Genomic DNA, 16,525 nt, shown 5'->3' with positions numbered 1-16,525 from the left:
ATGCTTTCCTCACATCATGATAGTTGTGATGTTAAAACAGATGGGGGCGTGCTCGGACACCGAACTTTACACGACTCTTTTCATCACTAGAAGGTCATTACTGTAGGAGCAACTTCAGCACGCCTGTAATCTCCATCCTGATATCTCCAGTATCCCGTGCTGCAGTAGTAGTAGATCTTTGAAATCCCTTTCCTTCTCGGGAATGGATTTTTTTACAGATGTCTGAAATCTGTTTTATGGATAAATGTAGATACTCCGGTGTCTGAAATTGTTCAACCCCCTTAGAGTACCCAACAAAAGCTGATGCACTTGTATTTGTCACAGAAAGGATGATATTACTTGTCAACAAGAACGGATGTTTTCGTGCTTTTCTAAAAAAAAAACACATCTGTGCTTCATCCAGCCATGTTATGTGGTGTCATTTGACTCAGAAGCTAGTTAGTTGCCGTTTGGAAAATTCATGTCTTTATCTGTTTATGTTACCATGTGACTTAGCCACAGAAACCAGTCATAAGGTCTTGCTCGGTTGTTATTGTTAAAGACACTGCAGTCTTCAATAGTTCTAGTTTTCTCATTTTGCCAGCTGTTGCCCTGGGCCTTTAATGTGCAGATTAAACAGGTGTCTTACAGGGTGTTTTTCTAGTCACTACTAGAGCCATTGGAATGAATAATTCTTTGTATGAGATCTTTGCCTAACTTTCCCTAAGAGTACATTGTACTGTATTTATTTTTTACCTTCTCTTCAGCCTCCTGTAATTCTCAGTTGTAATCAAAGTAACTTCCACAATCTTTCTGAGTCTTTTTGAAACTAACAGCATTTACAGTATTTTTAACATGTTTAGACCTATTAGACTATGAACACATTTATACTTTTTATCATTTTTTTAGTAATATACTCAGTATGGGTAGTTTGATATTTACACTCTCTTATTTTGTGCATTTGTTGTTTAACACGCCTTGATAATAGGTGCTACTTCTTAGTTAAGGACGAATTAGTTCTGTATTTAGCAGTGCCCAGCACTGGGCAATTCCTTTGGGTTCAAAACAACGAACTCGCAGGAAATGAATGGAATTGCTTGGGTGACACACAGACAGCTGGGCATTCATTGTCTCCACGTTTTTCCAGCCACTGTTCCTCTCCCTTACTAAATAAATCGAAAAGGTCTCTATTGTTTTAGTCCAGATATTTTATAAATATTTTGTTTCTATTATGTAAAATCTGAAGTAAAAACATCAATCAAATTGGAAATGTAAGGTACCCAGTGTGAATTCGTAGTAAGGACACTCAATGCAAAAGCCTCGTAATATAAAATGTTGCTCAAGTCATTGAAAAATACTGATGAACGTCATAATCGTCAACCTTCACATAACACAAACAAAACAATACATCAAAACAGTCCGCGATTAATAATCGGTTAACAACCCAAGTCAGGAAAAAATATGTGTAATGTGACTTACGAGACATAAATGACATTTACTAAAATGGTCAAAAGGACCGAGAATGCCTGCACAGTCCAGGTACATGTACGGATGCGTTTACATCCCATCTCTACCAACAGTCATCCTAGATTGGACCCATAACTCCCCCCCCATTATAATGGGAAATGTTTATTTTAATTTACAGGATTTTGAGATGTGTGGCACCTCAAATGGATGGCATCCAACTTGTAAACTGAGAGCTACCTCTACTCATGTAGCCGGATCAGCATGCATAGACTGCAAAGGAACAGATAAAGGTTTATTCCATGCTGAAAAGAAAAAAATAGGCAGCTGAAGAAGGCGCTACTGCCGAAACATTGTGTCTCTTTTGTTTTCCTTTCAGCATAGAATAAACCTTTGCTTGTACCTCTACTCGTGTTCATACACAAGTAACACAAAATCTTGATGGACATCTACATTTTATTTGCTAAATCAATTTCTACAGTATGTATGTTTCCATACAGTATGTTTCCTCACAGTGACTTAACAAAAGCTTTCACCTTCCTGTCTGAACAGCAGCAGAGTTCCAGCAACTGAGAACCACATCGTTTTCCTGCATTGCAATGACTGCAGAGCTGTTCCTGTGACTTTGAGAACTGCTTTCTTTCCATTCAGTCCATCTGTGGTCACTAACTCCCTGAACTTGAAAAGGTTAGTAGAACCGTATTAGGTGTATGTTGGAAAGGAATCCAGAGACGCACTTGCTTCCAAAACACCCTCTCTGACATTTTCCTCCCCCTCTAACGGAGCACAAAACACAATTCATTTTCCAAATCCCTTTGTTTGTTGGACACTACAGTGTCAGTTATCGCTTGCCATTCCTGAGTGCTAAACGAACACACACTCAAATTCAAACAGCAACAAAAAAAATAACAAGGATGGCATCTCGCAGTATACAATATACACAAAACAGTGTCAAAGAGGTTTTACAAACTTGGTTTGCACTGTTTTAGTTGAAAGGTCTTGGAGGAAAAGACTAAGACAGCAGTGAGGTCACTGAGTTGACAGGCTTCTCGCACAAGGTTTAAAAGCTTTCAGGGCACCATTTGTATATAAAAAGATCTGTACTCATTTTTCCATTACCACCATTCTAATACAACATTATTTTACAGTGACAGACTGCATTCGCATTCATCTTGGCCCATTTACTGAATCCCCCGATGACTTAGAAACAAGTCTGTTTTCTGTTTGAGAACTGTAGGCTTGAAGCGGTTATCATGAATTGAATTACAAGCCTTGAACTTTCCTTTAAATTATACCTGTGACTACCCATGTCAAAATCAATAAAACTTTCTTCAGACAAAAAGTTCCCACTTTAGAAAAAGCTCTGGTTTGCAAAAAACAGCATTTGAAAATTGATGCAGGTCTTAAAGACACCTCACACTGTAGTAAACCAGGATGCGATTTATGACCATTGATAAACAAATCATTTTGATAAGATATTTATCAGAATGATTTGATAAGCTGACCATTGATAAAAACTTGACCCTTGAAATCAACATCCAGGGTTTTTCCTTCCTCATACCAGGTAACAATGAGTTTCTAAAACGCATGTATTCTTGGGCTAGTAGTTAATGAATACGTACCCTGAGTAAGTAATTCATGAATATGTATTCTGCACAAGGTAATTAACGGATATCATGTTGCATTAATTCAAGGCATGGGCCTAATAAATTAAAGAGAGCACAAAAAATCTGTTCATACAGGGCAGTGGCTTATCCTTATCTTTTAAAGCAGAAGTTTGTGTGATTTCCACACATTTCCACAGTGCGTCAGCTGTATAAAGATATATATATATAAATGTGTATATATATAGTTGTACTGTATATATGCAGTATAAAGTCTGTACTTGCTGGAAAATGAGCAATGTGTAGTCAGTCCTAAGTAAATACACACAATAAGAAGCAATCTTGACAGAGAGTTTGACGACTGCTTTTACTTTAGTTTTAGGAACCCGAAGGCTCAAGCACAAGGTTCTTAAAAACCCAGTTTTCAGCTGGGTTTTAGCTGGAAACAAGCTGACCTTGGCCTGTGTCTTCCATAAGAGAAAAAACAAATTTCAAAGATTCATCTGGTCTTTAAGAAAGTTTTACGTGTAATAAAATGTATTGTTCTTTAAAAACATATGCAGTACAGCAGTGTTAACAAATTTCTATTGAAGTAAAACTGGTTTCTCAATCATTTCTGACCACACATGAGTGGGGATGTTTCATAAGACTGAAAACAGCCCACCAAACACAGCTGGCCTAATGGCTCATAAATATCCTAAATATTTTATCACGTAATGTCAAACTATTTTTAATCTGTTTGTCGAGCACTTCGTCTGGAGCTTGGATACCTAGAGAACAGACATTCCCTGTATTTCTTTTACCTTTTACCCAACCCAACGTGAGGATGGACCGTTAAAACTTTCATCATGCAACTTTAAACCTAGTCTGCAAAAGTTTCCACCGACTAAAACTGAATAAATGCTGTGCAAGTTGTAATTTCGAAAAGGCCTGACGTGGAACAATCCAGTGAAAAACAAGGACAGCACGCAAGAGAGGAGCTGTGGCAAACCGCATTTTAATTTACCCTAAAACTGGATGAAAATGGTGTGAAAAACAACAATGGTGATCAAATACACTCCCCAGACTTACTGTACAGGGATTGACCGACAAAGACCAACCTCCCATCCTCTGCAGATCCCATCCTCTCATCTTTACGCCGGGAAAAAAAAAGAAAACCAAAACAAAGCCGCTTTGCGCTGACCATTTTCAAGAGCCCTTTGGCACAAGATGATGCTGACAATGGCCCAACAATTGTCAGCTGTTCCTCATTAGTTAATACCGCATTTATCAATGGGGTACTGACAGTATTGTGTGGCCCTGCAACACTGTCTAGGGTCTGGGAACAGCACTGTGTTTTGAAAGGCTTGGCTCATTCCTGACTGGGGAGATCTGCAGAGTGCAAGACGGCTCTTTACAGTGATTATGATGATATATTATACTGTATACAGAATCCATTACCATATTTCCCTCCTTCCTTCTTGAAAACTGTCCCCAAAGAGCCGTGCCTCTCCTCCATTGCAGTGCACAAGATTTCTCCCCCCTCGAAAAAATATACTTTACATTTTAACACCTCCTTCTTTTGAATAAACCCAGGATTCGAAGAGCCTCTGTGGTATAGAAAGGGAAAAAAAAAATCTTTTGAATCAAATAAATAGGATTGGGGAAACTACGAATGCAGTCCACATGCTGAATAAAACTGCGCCCTGCTTGAGGGTTGACTGTAGAGGTGTATGCAGTCCCCCGAAAACACGGATACAGAGGTCAAAGTGATTCCTGAAGAGCTGACAGCCTGCAGTCTTGAAAAAAGGGGGACTTGAGGCTAAACAGTTTCTGTTTCTGGCAGCACACAACCCCAAAACCCCCGTCCTTCCAGCCCCCCAAAACAAACCGAGACGAAAAACAAAGAGCCAACCACTTAGTGAAAAACGAAACATAAATAGCCAAAAAAGATATATTTAAAGCAGAGGTAATTTGTAAAGGCTGGATATTCCTCTTGGCTGTACTTCACATACTGTCTACGTCACTGTGTTTGGTCGAGGGCTTGGACAGCAAACTGATTCGCCGGTCTCCATGGCTACGCACAGGCCTCCTCTCCCGGTGGGCCGGTGGGCCTCTCCTCCCTCCCAGTCCTCCGCCGGCTCCCGCTCCACCCCTCCGTTCTCCTCCTGCTGCCCGGGGCCGAGAGCCGGGATGGGTGTGGGCTCCGGCGGGGGTAGGCAGAGCTGGGGGAGAAGCTGGCCCTCTCGGACGAGGGTGGCCAGCTCCCTGGCGCTGCAGGAGGGCGTGGGGGTCTCGTAGATGTCGTGGAAGGTGTTGTAGTCGACCTCGTAGAAGCCCTTCTCCAGGGTGAGCACGGGGGTGAAGCGGTAGCCCCATAGCACCTCGGTGTCCTGGTAGGAGCTACGAGCCTGACAAGTCATGCCTGTGAGCGAGAAGGAGACGCAGGGCATCAGAGCCAGAAGGGACTCCCCACAATTCTTTGAAATGTACAGCTACCCGGATCTTGCGAAAGAAAAAATGGGTTTAGCAATTGCCACTGTGTCTAAATGTATGTTTCAAAGGTAACGACAACAAAAAAAGTGAGTGTTTTTTTCATAAAAGTTCCTGAATTTTGGAATGGTTTCTTGATTAGACGCTAGCCATTTTTAAAATTCTTCAAAGCCACAGTAAGTAGTCCTTGTTTTTCTGAAGAGGTATCAGTTGGCCGACACCAACAGTGTCCAGTCCTGGTTCTGGAGGCCCAGGGTCTGCCAGGATTTCTAAGTCTCTTTAAACCTGCAGGTCAGGAAGGGCTGGGAGAAGCTGTCCAATTGGTCCAGTTCCGCCAATAACCAGCTGGCTCAGCGCCTGAAGAGCTGAGTTGGAATGAAAACCTGGAGGAGGACCAGCTCTCCTGGACCAGGACTGGACCACCCCCGTTTAACACATTTAGAAGACTGAGGATCATGCTACACCAAAGGTACTTTGCAGGGTCTATAAAATATTGGATTTTACCTCTGGCTAAAACCTGCAAATGGTTTTGTTTCAGCTCAAAATCTGGTTAGTGTATTGACATCTGGACATCATGTTGGTCCAAAAAATGTTGCTTACTTCACATGGAATGCCGGTTTCTAAATAAAACTGGATTATCATGCTTCAACGTTTGAGAAGCCAAGTTAGACAAAACCTACCTGTTTCCAGATGAGGCCAAGAGTGCAAAATGCAATCTGTAAATGAACTTGCTGAAATCAAAACACCTGGAAGTCAAACGGTCTAACGGCTTCTGTCATATCCTGCGGGACACCATTAATATGCAATGATTGAAGCCATTTAAAAAACATTTCTTCCTCTTTTCCTACATATTTAACTGACAAATATTCTCCAACATAATCAAATAGAAAGAGGACGCCTTAACTTGCAAAAACTTGCTAAGCTGGCTTGTCAATCTTTTTTCTCTCTCCCTGGAGTAGGCCTAATTAAACAGGTGAAAACAAATCGCTCCTTGGTTCCTTCTGAATTTTGCTTTGCACACAGTGCAGACTCAGGACTTCAACCAGCTCTCCAGGGGGGGAGGAAGAAAGCACAAGACTCAGCCAGCAGAATGAAGTGATCAAGCAGAAATGAACCTGCAGTTATAACCCAGTGCACAGGGATGTGGAGCGAATGGCCAACAGAGAAGCAGATCTTGAACCTCTGTGCATGTACAGTAGGTGCAAATTCTTTTCCACATCTTCTTTTTAAAAAAACTATACTTCTGCTCTTGGCCTTTCTGCAACATTTCTTTGAATTTTTACCAAATCAAAGAAAATACGCTCAAAGAGAAGGCAGTGCCTCTTACAGTGGTCTGTATCTCAGACACACAAAGGCACGATTCTGGCACAATTTGGTTCACGCCCAGAGATCCAAGTTTTGAAATTCTAATGCCTGCAAACATGCTAAAGGTGTTCCTACTGGGCTCTATTTCACACTAGCATAATAAGAAATAACTGGTGCAAGCTTGAAGACGTTAGAGCTGGGAGCCAAATAAAGATTAATTGCAATTCCAGGCTGAAAAGTAGGAAGCAGAAATACAATATTTCTGCAGCTGAGCCTTCTTCTGTGAGCTAGCTTGTTTGCCAATTGATCCAATTGCAGCCAATTGATCAGTGGAGGCATTTTCTGTAGGAAACCAGACTAGGATCTTCAACATGGCTCAGTACCTTGTTCCAGATTCCCACAACCCCTTGACTTGTGTCCTGAGGTACACGTCTCACCGTTAACATCAAGAAGTCCATCGGGTTCGTTGTCAGATAACATCAAGTCAAAAACACTTCTTGAATGGAATGGACTTTCAAAAGGAACTTGTAGCCCCGAATCATGTTCACACAAAACTGAAAATCTGTGTGCTTACTAGGGCTCAGATGCCTACTCCAAATGCTGACCCAAAGATCTCACTAAACATCAGGACCACTGGTAACTTTCCACTCAATCCTTTTAGACCGAAACATCAAGAGCCTTTTTCTCTTTCACTATCTGAATGCAGTTTCGGTTTTGGACTATTCATTTTAATAACCGTGAAAGAAGTACAGCCATGTACTGAAAGTAAATGGCACAACACTAAGAGGAATTTCTGTAAAATAGAGCTTTTTTTCTGGTTCAGGCCTTTCCTGGAGTGCATATGCACATTGACAGGCATATAAAGAAACAGAGGGAAAACTCTTTGAAGAAAATGCATTAGCACTTCAACATTAGATTTTCACAGGCATATACGAGTAAAGTTTTTTTTAATTTACTTTCAAGGCTCAGTTTTCCAGATCCTGTAGGAATAATTATGGGGTAAAAAAAAACTACTAGCAAGGAGATTGTGTTGCTCTCTGAAACGGATTTTATTTCTGTATCAATTTGCATTCATTTTTTGAAATAGCATAATGTCTAAAAATGTGGACTTCAGAGCAATTTCATAGTCCCCGGATACTTCGCTTCTCTCCTTTCAATGAAAAAAGAAGAGAACATTGTAGAGCTTTCTTGAGTGTGGCGCACTACAAAAACTGTTGGCTATTACAGAAATCTGTTATCTTTCAGATTGCTTTTTAGATTATTTTAGTTTCTGTGTATGTGAGAGAGAAAGAGCTATAGAATATAAAATTTAAAAGGAAATTTAAAATGCAGCATATTCACAATATGATACCTGTGACATGCTTCAGATACAAATGATATACTGTATTTCCTTGAAGTTGCATATATTTCTGTGGAAATTTCACCCAATTTGTGCATATAAGAATGGTTACCAACAACAGGTGGCCGATCGGCCTATTTGGTACTACTGTAGCAAGAATCTTGTCCATCAGGTATCAGCTTCTGTGACATACAGTACCTGGGTATTCCGTTCCATACCCCCACAACTTCTTGTGTATATCTGACTAAAAAGAAATAGTGTATCTTTGCTTCAAACACCCCTATGTCAGAGTCCACAAGTAATCTGAGAAGTAGAAATTGTCAGTATAAAAAGTGCTTTTCTGTTCTGGTTGGCAAGCATGGATTAGAATGGCCTTTTAAGTGACTTGCTTTGAAGCAGCATGGGGAAAGAAGGGTTGTCATTTCAGGGGAGCGAGGATGCCTAACCTGCAAAGGAAGAGGAGATTTTAAGAACATACACTATAAAACGCCTCTCCCAGTTTAGGCGAGCAGTTGTCACGAAAGGCAAAGCATTCACACAAACCTCCTGAGGACAGCAGGTAAATTAATTTCAGCTCTAATTTAAATGGGGGAAGTAACGTCCTCCTACAGCCTGGGAAGCCTTCATTTAGCGTGCCTCCACGGCTTTTAATAAACAGACTGGTCTTCTCTATTACCAAACAGAAAACTACAGAAATAGAGTCGCTAAAACTTTATTTAACAGGATAACTGCTGTTTGTTAAACCATATTTATTGGAATACAGCGCATTCACCTCTTCAAAGTTTCTGGATCACCTTTTCAATATAGCATGTGACAATTAAAGTAGAATAAAAGGCACTGAGTTATATTAATAATCATGCTAATTTATACTAGCGTCTAGAGCTGTATACAAGATTCCACAAAGGCAAAAAAAGAAAACCTCACTGTTTTCACCGGCACGCAACAGCAACAAGAGCCAGAGAGCAGCGAGTTCAGTGGAAAATAACAGGTCTGAGTCGCATTCCTGACCGCGGCCCAGGAGTGCAGGAGTGCAGGAGTTCGCGATGGTTCAGCGGTTGCCCAGCTACGTGCTGCCGCGCTGCCCCCCCCCCCCCCTTGCATTTCGAAACTCTTCCAGCACTCTGCGACGCGCTTTCCCTCCTCCGGGATAGGCGGGGCAGGCTCTCGAGAGGGCCCGCGGGCGCGGGGGTGTGCAGAAGGGTCGATCTGACGCACGGCATGGCGCTAGGGCAAAGCCATGAGAGCCTCCCTGAGGTACTGAGCCATCGGCTTAGCTTCTACTGGGACACTGTAGAAATCTGGCTCTGGCCTGGGGTCATTGACCGGGTCTCTTTGCCTGGCATTAGAGAGATTTGAGCCGACACCTGCTGTTGTACTGTACGTGACACCACAGACATAGCTGAAACATCATCAAGAATAGCCACTGGACCATAACTAGACTGCAGACTCCTCAGTCCCCATTCATGGTGATAAAATAGCTAAAATGCAATTCGGGGGCACTGTGGGATCTACACCTTGTGTGTGTCTCCTTCAGTGTTCTCCAGAAGTGGCCATTTTCGCTACAATTAAACTCGCTCAAACCTTCACCGGACTGCGCTGTGACCCCTTGCATCCCTACAACATCTAACATCTCGCCACTGTACCGCTAAACCAGCTACTTCTTTTTTATTTAGTAGCATGCCGATGGTCTGTCTTCCGGCAAAAAGAGTTGGCCGTTCTCACTTTCTAGTTCTTTGGTTCCATTTTGCTTTATATGCCCCTGTGACCCCAAGGAAGGCTCGGCATTGTGTTTTTCCCCTGCTTTCCGCTTCGCAGTGGGGAATGCACTGCTAGCTGCTCCTCACACACAGTGCGGCACAGTAAAGCAGAGTGTTGGGGGGGCCTGTCGTGCCTGCAGCTCTCATCAGGGAAGTGGAGCAATAGGACTCCCTGACCGACGCTGTCCGGGAATTTTCAAGGAATGTTTATAGGGGATTCTGGCACGGATAAGCTTCTAGCAACCAAACAAGAGCAAGAGCAGCCTCCTCTCTATGAAAGGAGCTTTCCAACGTTCTGAGGTGGAATTAATCCCGTTCCTCCTTGTCGGAACTAGAACCTAGAACTTCAGATACTAGGTGGACACCTACAGTACGTTTTTGAACAGTACTGGAATGCTGCTGGCCCAGATGTTGAAGTGACTTGTTTTTCTGGGTACCCTTGCAGGCTTTTTCGATGACTGTGTCCTGATGAGCCACAGCCTAACCTGACAGACACAGACAGGGCACGAGGAGGGACCACGCACAAGAGTAGGACGGCAATCCGTCACAGGGGCAGCGCACGGATTCACAGAATTATGAATGACTTCCTTTATGGGTATATTTGTATATAGAATAATACTACTTTAAAAGATTGAAATTGAAACCATCATGATTGGCTCCGTACTTCAGAGGCCTATTTGCAGACAAGTGTGGCCACAGGCGAAAGGCTGCTGTTAAAAAGGGAAATGATTCTTCATGGAACTACTGTAATTGGGCTTTCTCCTTTTTAAAAAAAATAACATGCACACAGATAAAATGTCTCTGTGAAGATTGCAGATATGAATAAAACATTGGACATTCTCTAATTTATAAATATATAATAAGCTTAACGTATTTAAGAAACAAATATGCTATTTAAAAATACAGTCCCAGCATTCAATTGTTCCTTTTCCGTTTCCTTCTTTAAAAGGCCTGATTTCAAACTCGGGAAGAAAGCATTAAAAGGATGAATGTGCATTATTTAAATATAATTCCTTCTTCCGTGTCTCCCAACCTTACTCTGTTTCATTTGCCCAGTTGAAAAATGGACATTTCGCCTGTACACACCACTGCAGAGTTGAAAAAAGGTGTGTGTGTGTGTGGGGGGGTGCTTAGCAATTAACTCTCGTGGTTAAGCCCGTAAATGTGTTTTTATTCTCTAGGCTCCTCTGACACAAATACCCAGATTTTTCCATCAATATCACACAAGGGCCCTGAGAAGCTAGCTAGCCTCGGTGTTAGATTCAGGTGGCGAAGATAATCAATCCGGGATCCTTGAGGTCTGTTTATAGGAGTGAAAACCGGCTGGTCTGTCATTAATCACATTATTTTACTGGGCTGTAACTAATGGCACCACTCAACACAAAACACTCTCTTTCCCACCTGCACACGCGTACTAACTCAAAACTTGTCTCCCTGCCACTGCGGAGACTCCTTATTGATTCTCATTTCAATTTTATATACGGTTTCAAACTCCCCTCTAAACTTCACACAGGGTCAAGAGTGGGCCAGAAACAAACATCTCTGGCACGTTTAGATTTTAAAGAAAAAGTAGGTTGATCTATGCAAAAGATCACTTCAAATTGTAGGGGATCTGTTGGCCCCAGAGATCCTACCTTTGTGGGGACCGGTGCACCAATATGGTTCCACATTGACAAAAATACAGTAGATGACTCCCCTCCCATGTGCATACAAACAGACAGGTTTGACTTTGGAACCATTCACCGTGTCACACCTCAAGCGCAAATGTCCAAGGAACCACAAGACATGCATCTATGCAAAAATACTGTATAGAAATGTCATTCATGATTTTAATAGCACTTTCTATCAGTAACATTGTTTTAAGACCCAAGATGAAATGCACTTAGAATGCACTGTTTTTTCATCAAAAGAGGATACCCTACCCGTGTTATTGACAGGGCCCTCACCTGAACCAAAAACAGCCCTAGGACCATCAACACAATTATAAATTCCCAGGTTAACAACTGCATTCCTTTGGTGCTTCCCTTCCACCCTAACACACTTTCTATCCCCAGGGCCATTAACGACAACTTTTCCATCCTACAGGCTGATCCCTCCACTGGGACCGTCTTTTCTAACTGCCCCATCATCTCATATCGCCGACCATCTAATCTGCGTAACCTTCTTGTTCACAGCTCCCTTGACCGCCCTCAGCAATCATCCACACCAGACACCTTCCCCTGCAACAGAGCTCGCTGCTTCACCTGCAAGTACATATCTAACACCACACTACAGTAATTCAAGCCCCCTCAGGACAATTCTGGATCACTTAAATGACATCTCCTGCAACCTTATTTACTGTATCTCTTGCAGAAAATGCCCAGACATCTACATTGGGGAAACAGGAAGGAGACTCGGAGACCGCTTCAGAGAACATGTCAGGGTTGTGAAGATGAAAGATTTCTCCAAGCCCATAGTTTCTCATTTCACCTCTGACGGCCATGATCACACTGATCACCCCGTCTGCATTCTCAAAGGATTTCTTAATTCCTATAGCAGAAAGACATCAGAAACTAAAATTATCATCAAACCTGGTTCACACCTTCCCCCTTCTCTCAACGACAGACTTGTTTTAGTCTAATCCTCTCTCTTCATTTTTAGGTTTCGACTGCACATCCGTCTTCCCCACTCGACTTCGCACCACCCGAGTGCCCACTCTGCCTCTCTCCTGCTCCCACCTCCTTTTGTTCTCCTGTGCTTTACAATCTTTGCTGTCTGCCCTGTCTTCCTTCCCGAAGAAGGCTCCACAGCTGAAACCTTGTGTTTCCTTTCTTCTCTTTTCATCATGGAATATACCTATTACTTGTTCCCTGAGACCCGAGATGTTCTACATCCCAAACCGTACACACACAAGTGCTGCTGCTTGGCATCTCCTTGCTGCCTCTGTGCACATGTGCTCGTGGTTGGACTTCACTGCTGGGGCTCAATGGTAAATGACCCAGGGCGCTTCTCTCACAGCTAAAACAGCCATTGGAAAATGTGAACATGTTGGTGTTTAGCCAACAAATCTTGTGTTTGCCCACGAAGAAAGGCTAGTTTTCAAAATACCAGAGAGATATTTTACTAAGTTAACCGATGCAACAGAAAAATGGAATTCATCATTACACAAACACAAAGTCGGCAAGGGCTGCATGTTTGTGCAGGGTGACAAGGGCTGTTATCACTGGAAAAAAGACAAACACAAACCCATCTCTTCATACCACTACTGTATGTATTCTTAGCTTTTGAGTGTTAACATACTTTAAAAAAATACAAGTCCAATAAGATGGAAAGGTACTGTAAATGTGCTCGTGAGGGTTTACGTTATCACAAGTTATCATGTAAGATTAGCATCATACCTGTGGTCATCTGGCACAAAATAACACTGAACACAGCACCGTGGCATGAGCTGTAGCGGGAATCATGCCTTAGTAGGAAGATAACCCACTGCCTGCCTCAGAAGTGATGGATGAAAGGCAGCAGTATGTCTCTGGACAGGACGCCAGTTCATTGCAGGGTCTGCACAAACACCCACCAGACAATTTTGAATCATCAGTTAACCTAGCCATTTTATCTTTAAGAGGTAGGACGAAACCAGTGTTTCAGACAAACAAATCCAGGTGCATACAGGGAGAAATCCAAAAAGTCAATACAAACGACAGCCGGTAACTAAGAGGTATGAGGCAGCAGTGCTGTGTCCCAGTGCCAGCCTTTAGATAACACCTTCTCTCTAGATAAATGAAACTGAAAAACGACAAAATCAATAAAGAGGAAATTTTACCTGTGGCCTCCACCATGCCTTCTAGGATGACGACAATTTCAAACTCTTCCTTTTCCATCTGGGCCTTGGAGAGCTCCCAGAACGGGCTCTTCTCGTTGATCTCATGCGAGATGATGAGGGGAGATACCAGGAACAGGCGGTCGTCCCCCGTGTCGAAGCCCACGTTGATGTCTGTCTGGTTGAGAGGGATGAACTCGCCTTCCTTGGTCTGCTTAGATTTGATGAGCTTGGCCCGGATGGAGGCCTCGACGATGTGCGAATTTCGGAGGTCCCCCACCCTAAACATGAGGCACAACTTGTCATCCCGCACCGATATGACCGCTTTGTGGGAGAACATGAGGGTTTCCGCCCTCTTCTTGGGCTGCGAGATTTTCACAAACATGCACCCCACCATCAGCGCATTGACAATGGATCCCAGGATGGCCTGGACCAGCAGGAGGATGATCCCCTCCGGGCAGTTCTCCGTGATCACCCTGTAGCCATACCCGATGGTGGTCTCCGTCTCTATGGAGAAGAGGAAGGCGGAGACGAAGCTGTTGAGGTTCTCCACACAGGGAGTCCAGCCTTGCTCATCACCGTGCTCAAGGTCTCCACGGATGTAGGCGATGAGCCACCAGATGAAGCCGAAGAACAGCCAGGTTACGCAATAGACTAGGGTGAAGATGAAAAGGCTGAAGCGCCATTTGAGGTCCACCAGGGTGGTGAAGAGGTCACTGAAATACCGGTAGGTCTCTTGCACGTTGCCGTGGTGCACGTTGCACTTGCCATCCTTCTGGACGTAGCGCTGCCTGGGCTTCTTGACTGCCTCGGCTATCAGACGGGTCCTGTCCGTGGCGACGTGGGCCAAGCCTTCTCTAGCTCGCTTGGGAAGCTTCTTAACCTGGAGGGGGATTCAGAAAAAAAAAATGAGGCACGTAAGTTCAGAGGCAATTCTGCTGCTACGTACAACAGCCTTGCACAGCTGTCAAATCTGAAGCGTTTTACGGAAAGCAAAAGGGTTATCCTTGCATTTATACAGCTGCAAGTGTTTGGCAGCCTGTGAAAACTCCAACGTTCAGATTTTTAGCAATATTAAGTGGCGATATTTTGCTGGACAATTTCCCTGGTTTACTACCAAGTGTTTTCCAGCACAATCCTCATTGATCATCCAAACTAGAAATGTAGAACACTAAGAGAACTAGCATTATCTGCCAGCATTACATTTGTCTTCTTTACAAGTTATCATGAAGATAAATTCCTGTACCCTTGTGACTGGACTGTGCAGAATAAAAAAAAAAAAGAATCCTCTTTATTTCAGGCAGGCCTTTACTGCTTAAAAACAACAGCAGAAAGAACTCAAATCAGAGTCATGGCTTTATCAGAGTGATGCATCTTACTGTAAACATGTAACTGGGTCCCCCAAAGAATAAAGTAGGACATGAGGGGATAGTGCTTCCCAAAACCCTGGAGAGAGAGGCTGTTTCTGCAGATGGTACTGTGCCCTCGGTGTTTTTCTACTCCCACTGGAATACGATCACGCCTGGCTGGCCTTAGTATCAAATCGTACCCACAGAGGTCACAGTGAGGCAGCTCAGGATGTCTGTCAGCCTCGTGGAAATAAGTCAGACATCAGACAACACAGTGGGTCATGACCCTCTGAAAGAGGCTTTTTTTTTTCCATCCTCACACATGCGACAACAACAACAAATGCGATACCTCAACACTTGAGTGTTGAACCTCAACATCTCCACAAAAAGGTTAGCAAGGTTAAGGTATGTCAGACCTAGTCTATATGTGGTCACTTTAGGCACAGATCTGAGAAAACAAGTGGACTGAAACGCTAAGACTGTTTTCCCAAAGTTTACTAAATAAAACCACTTTGGATTAAATTTATCCTGATATGACAATAGCTCACCAGCTGTAAATGCCATGTTATGCAAAATAAACATGCTATAACATTGAAATGCACAATAACAAGATTTATATATGAGAATACTCTAACTTTTACTGGAAACATGCAAAAGGTCAGTTTTTAGTTACTGGCAGGCATTATAAATGCTTTGTTAATAATTCCAGATTATAAAAACATTTCTAATCTTTAATCTAAACATTTTTCTTTTTTGATTTCTAAACTAAGGTACACTTCCATTTGAAAATCATCTATTTTGAGTAGCTTTCTGATCAGCGTGTTCATGGTATTCCAACCCTGGTATCTTTTTGGCACATAGTAATCTTAGCGAATGGATGTTTCCATGAGTGTATTGTAATAAGTTATTGAAAAATTATAATAAGATGAAAAATTATTAAAATCACAAATACATTATAATGAAATGTATTAATGATATAATATAAATACAGATGGTATGTGAATACAAATGTATGTATTAAGTTATTGAAAAAATAGTCATAACTTATTGTAATTGGTTATTCGATGTACATATTGTGAGTGAAAAAGTGGTTTTACAGTCTTATTAATGGCAAGCCTCACCTCTCGGGGAGCCACTCCTATCTCCATGTCATGGTCCATGTGAACCCGCAAGTCTCCTGCCATTTTCATCTGGAATCACAGACCTAGAAAAGATGCCAATAGGCAGTCATTCACCAGCTGTCCTCTAACCTCTATACCTTTGTACGGTTGATCTGAGGGGGCAAATTAAGACCAAAAATGAAGGTCTGTTGGAAAATGAAAGGATGTCCTGCCCAGATGATTTTGAAAATTTAATTTCATTTTATCTTTTAAAACATCGACTGTCGCTGTTTACAGTTGACAGCAGTTCCCCTTGGGAGCCAAGCACAGCCAGTGCACACGTGGTTGTGACCAATCGCT

The 16,525-nt window shown here is 42.6% G+C and overlaps 1 protein-coding gene across 1 annotated transcript; it reads right to left on the bottom strand.

Annotated features, from left to right (window-relative positions):
• Window positions 1-5,044: 5,044 nt before the first annotated feature.
• kcnj5 (potassium inwardly rectifying channel subfamily J member 5) lies at window positions 5,045-16,255 on the bottom strand. Its single transcript, XM_088939580.1, has 3 exons — window positions 16,187-16,255; window positions 13,720-14,599; window positions 5,045-5,451 (listed from the first exon to the last, which is right to left on the bottom strand). Exons 1-3 carry the CDS (start codon window positions 16,253-16,255, stop codon window positions 5,045-5,047), a joined length of 1,356 nt encoding a protein of 451 aa, XP_088795706.1.
• Between the last annotated feature and the right edge of the window lie 270 nt (window positions 16,256-16,525).

This window comes from Atractosteus spatula, chromosome 22, assembly GCF_055471065.1.
Source record: "Atractosteus spatula isolate fAtrSpa1 chromosome 22, fAtrSpa1.hap1, whole genome shotgun sequence".
Classification (NCBI taxonomy): Eukaryota; Metazoa; Chordata; class Actinopteri; order Semionotiformes; family Lepisosteidae; genus Atractosteus; species Atractosteus spatula.
Note: the sequence above shows the minus strand (reverse complement) of the source record. Positions and strands in the feature narration are given on the sequence as shown.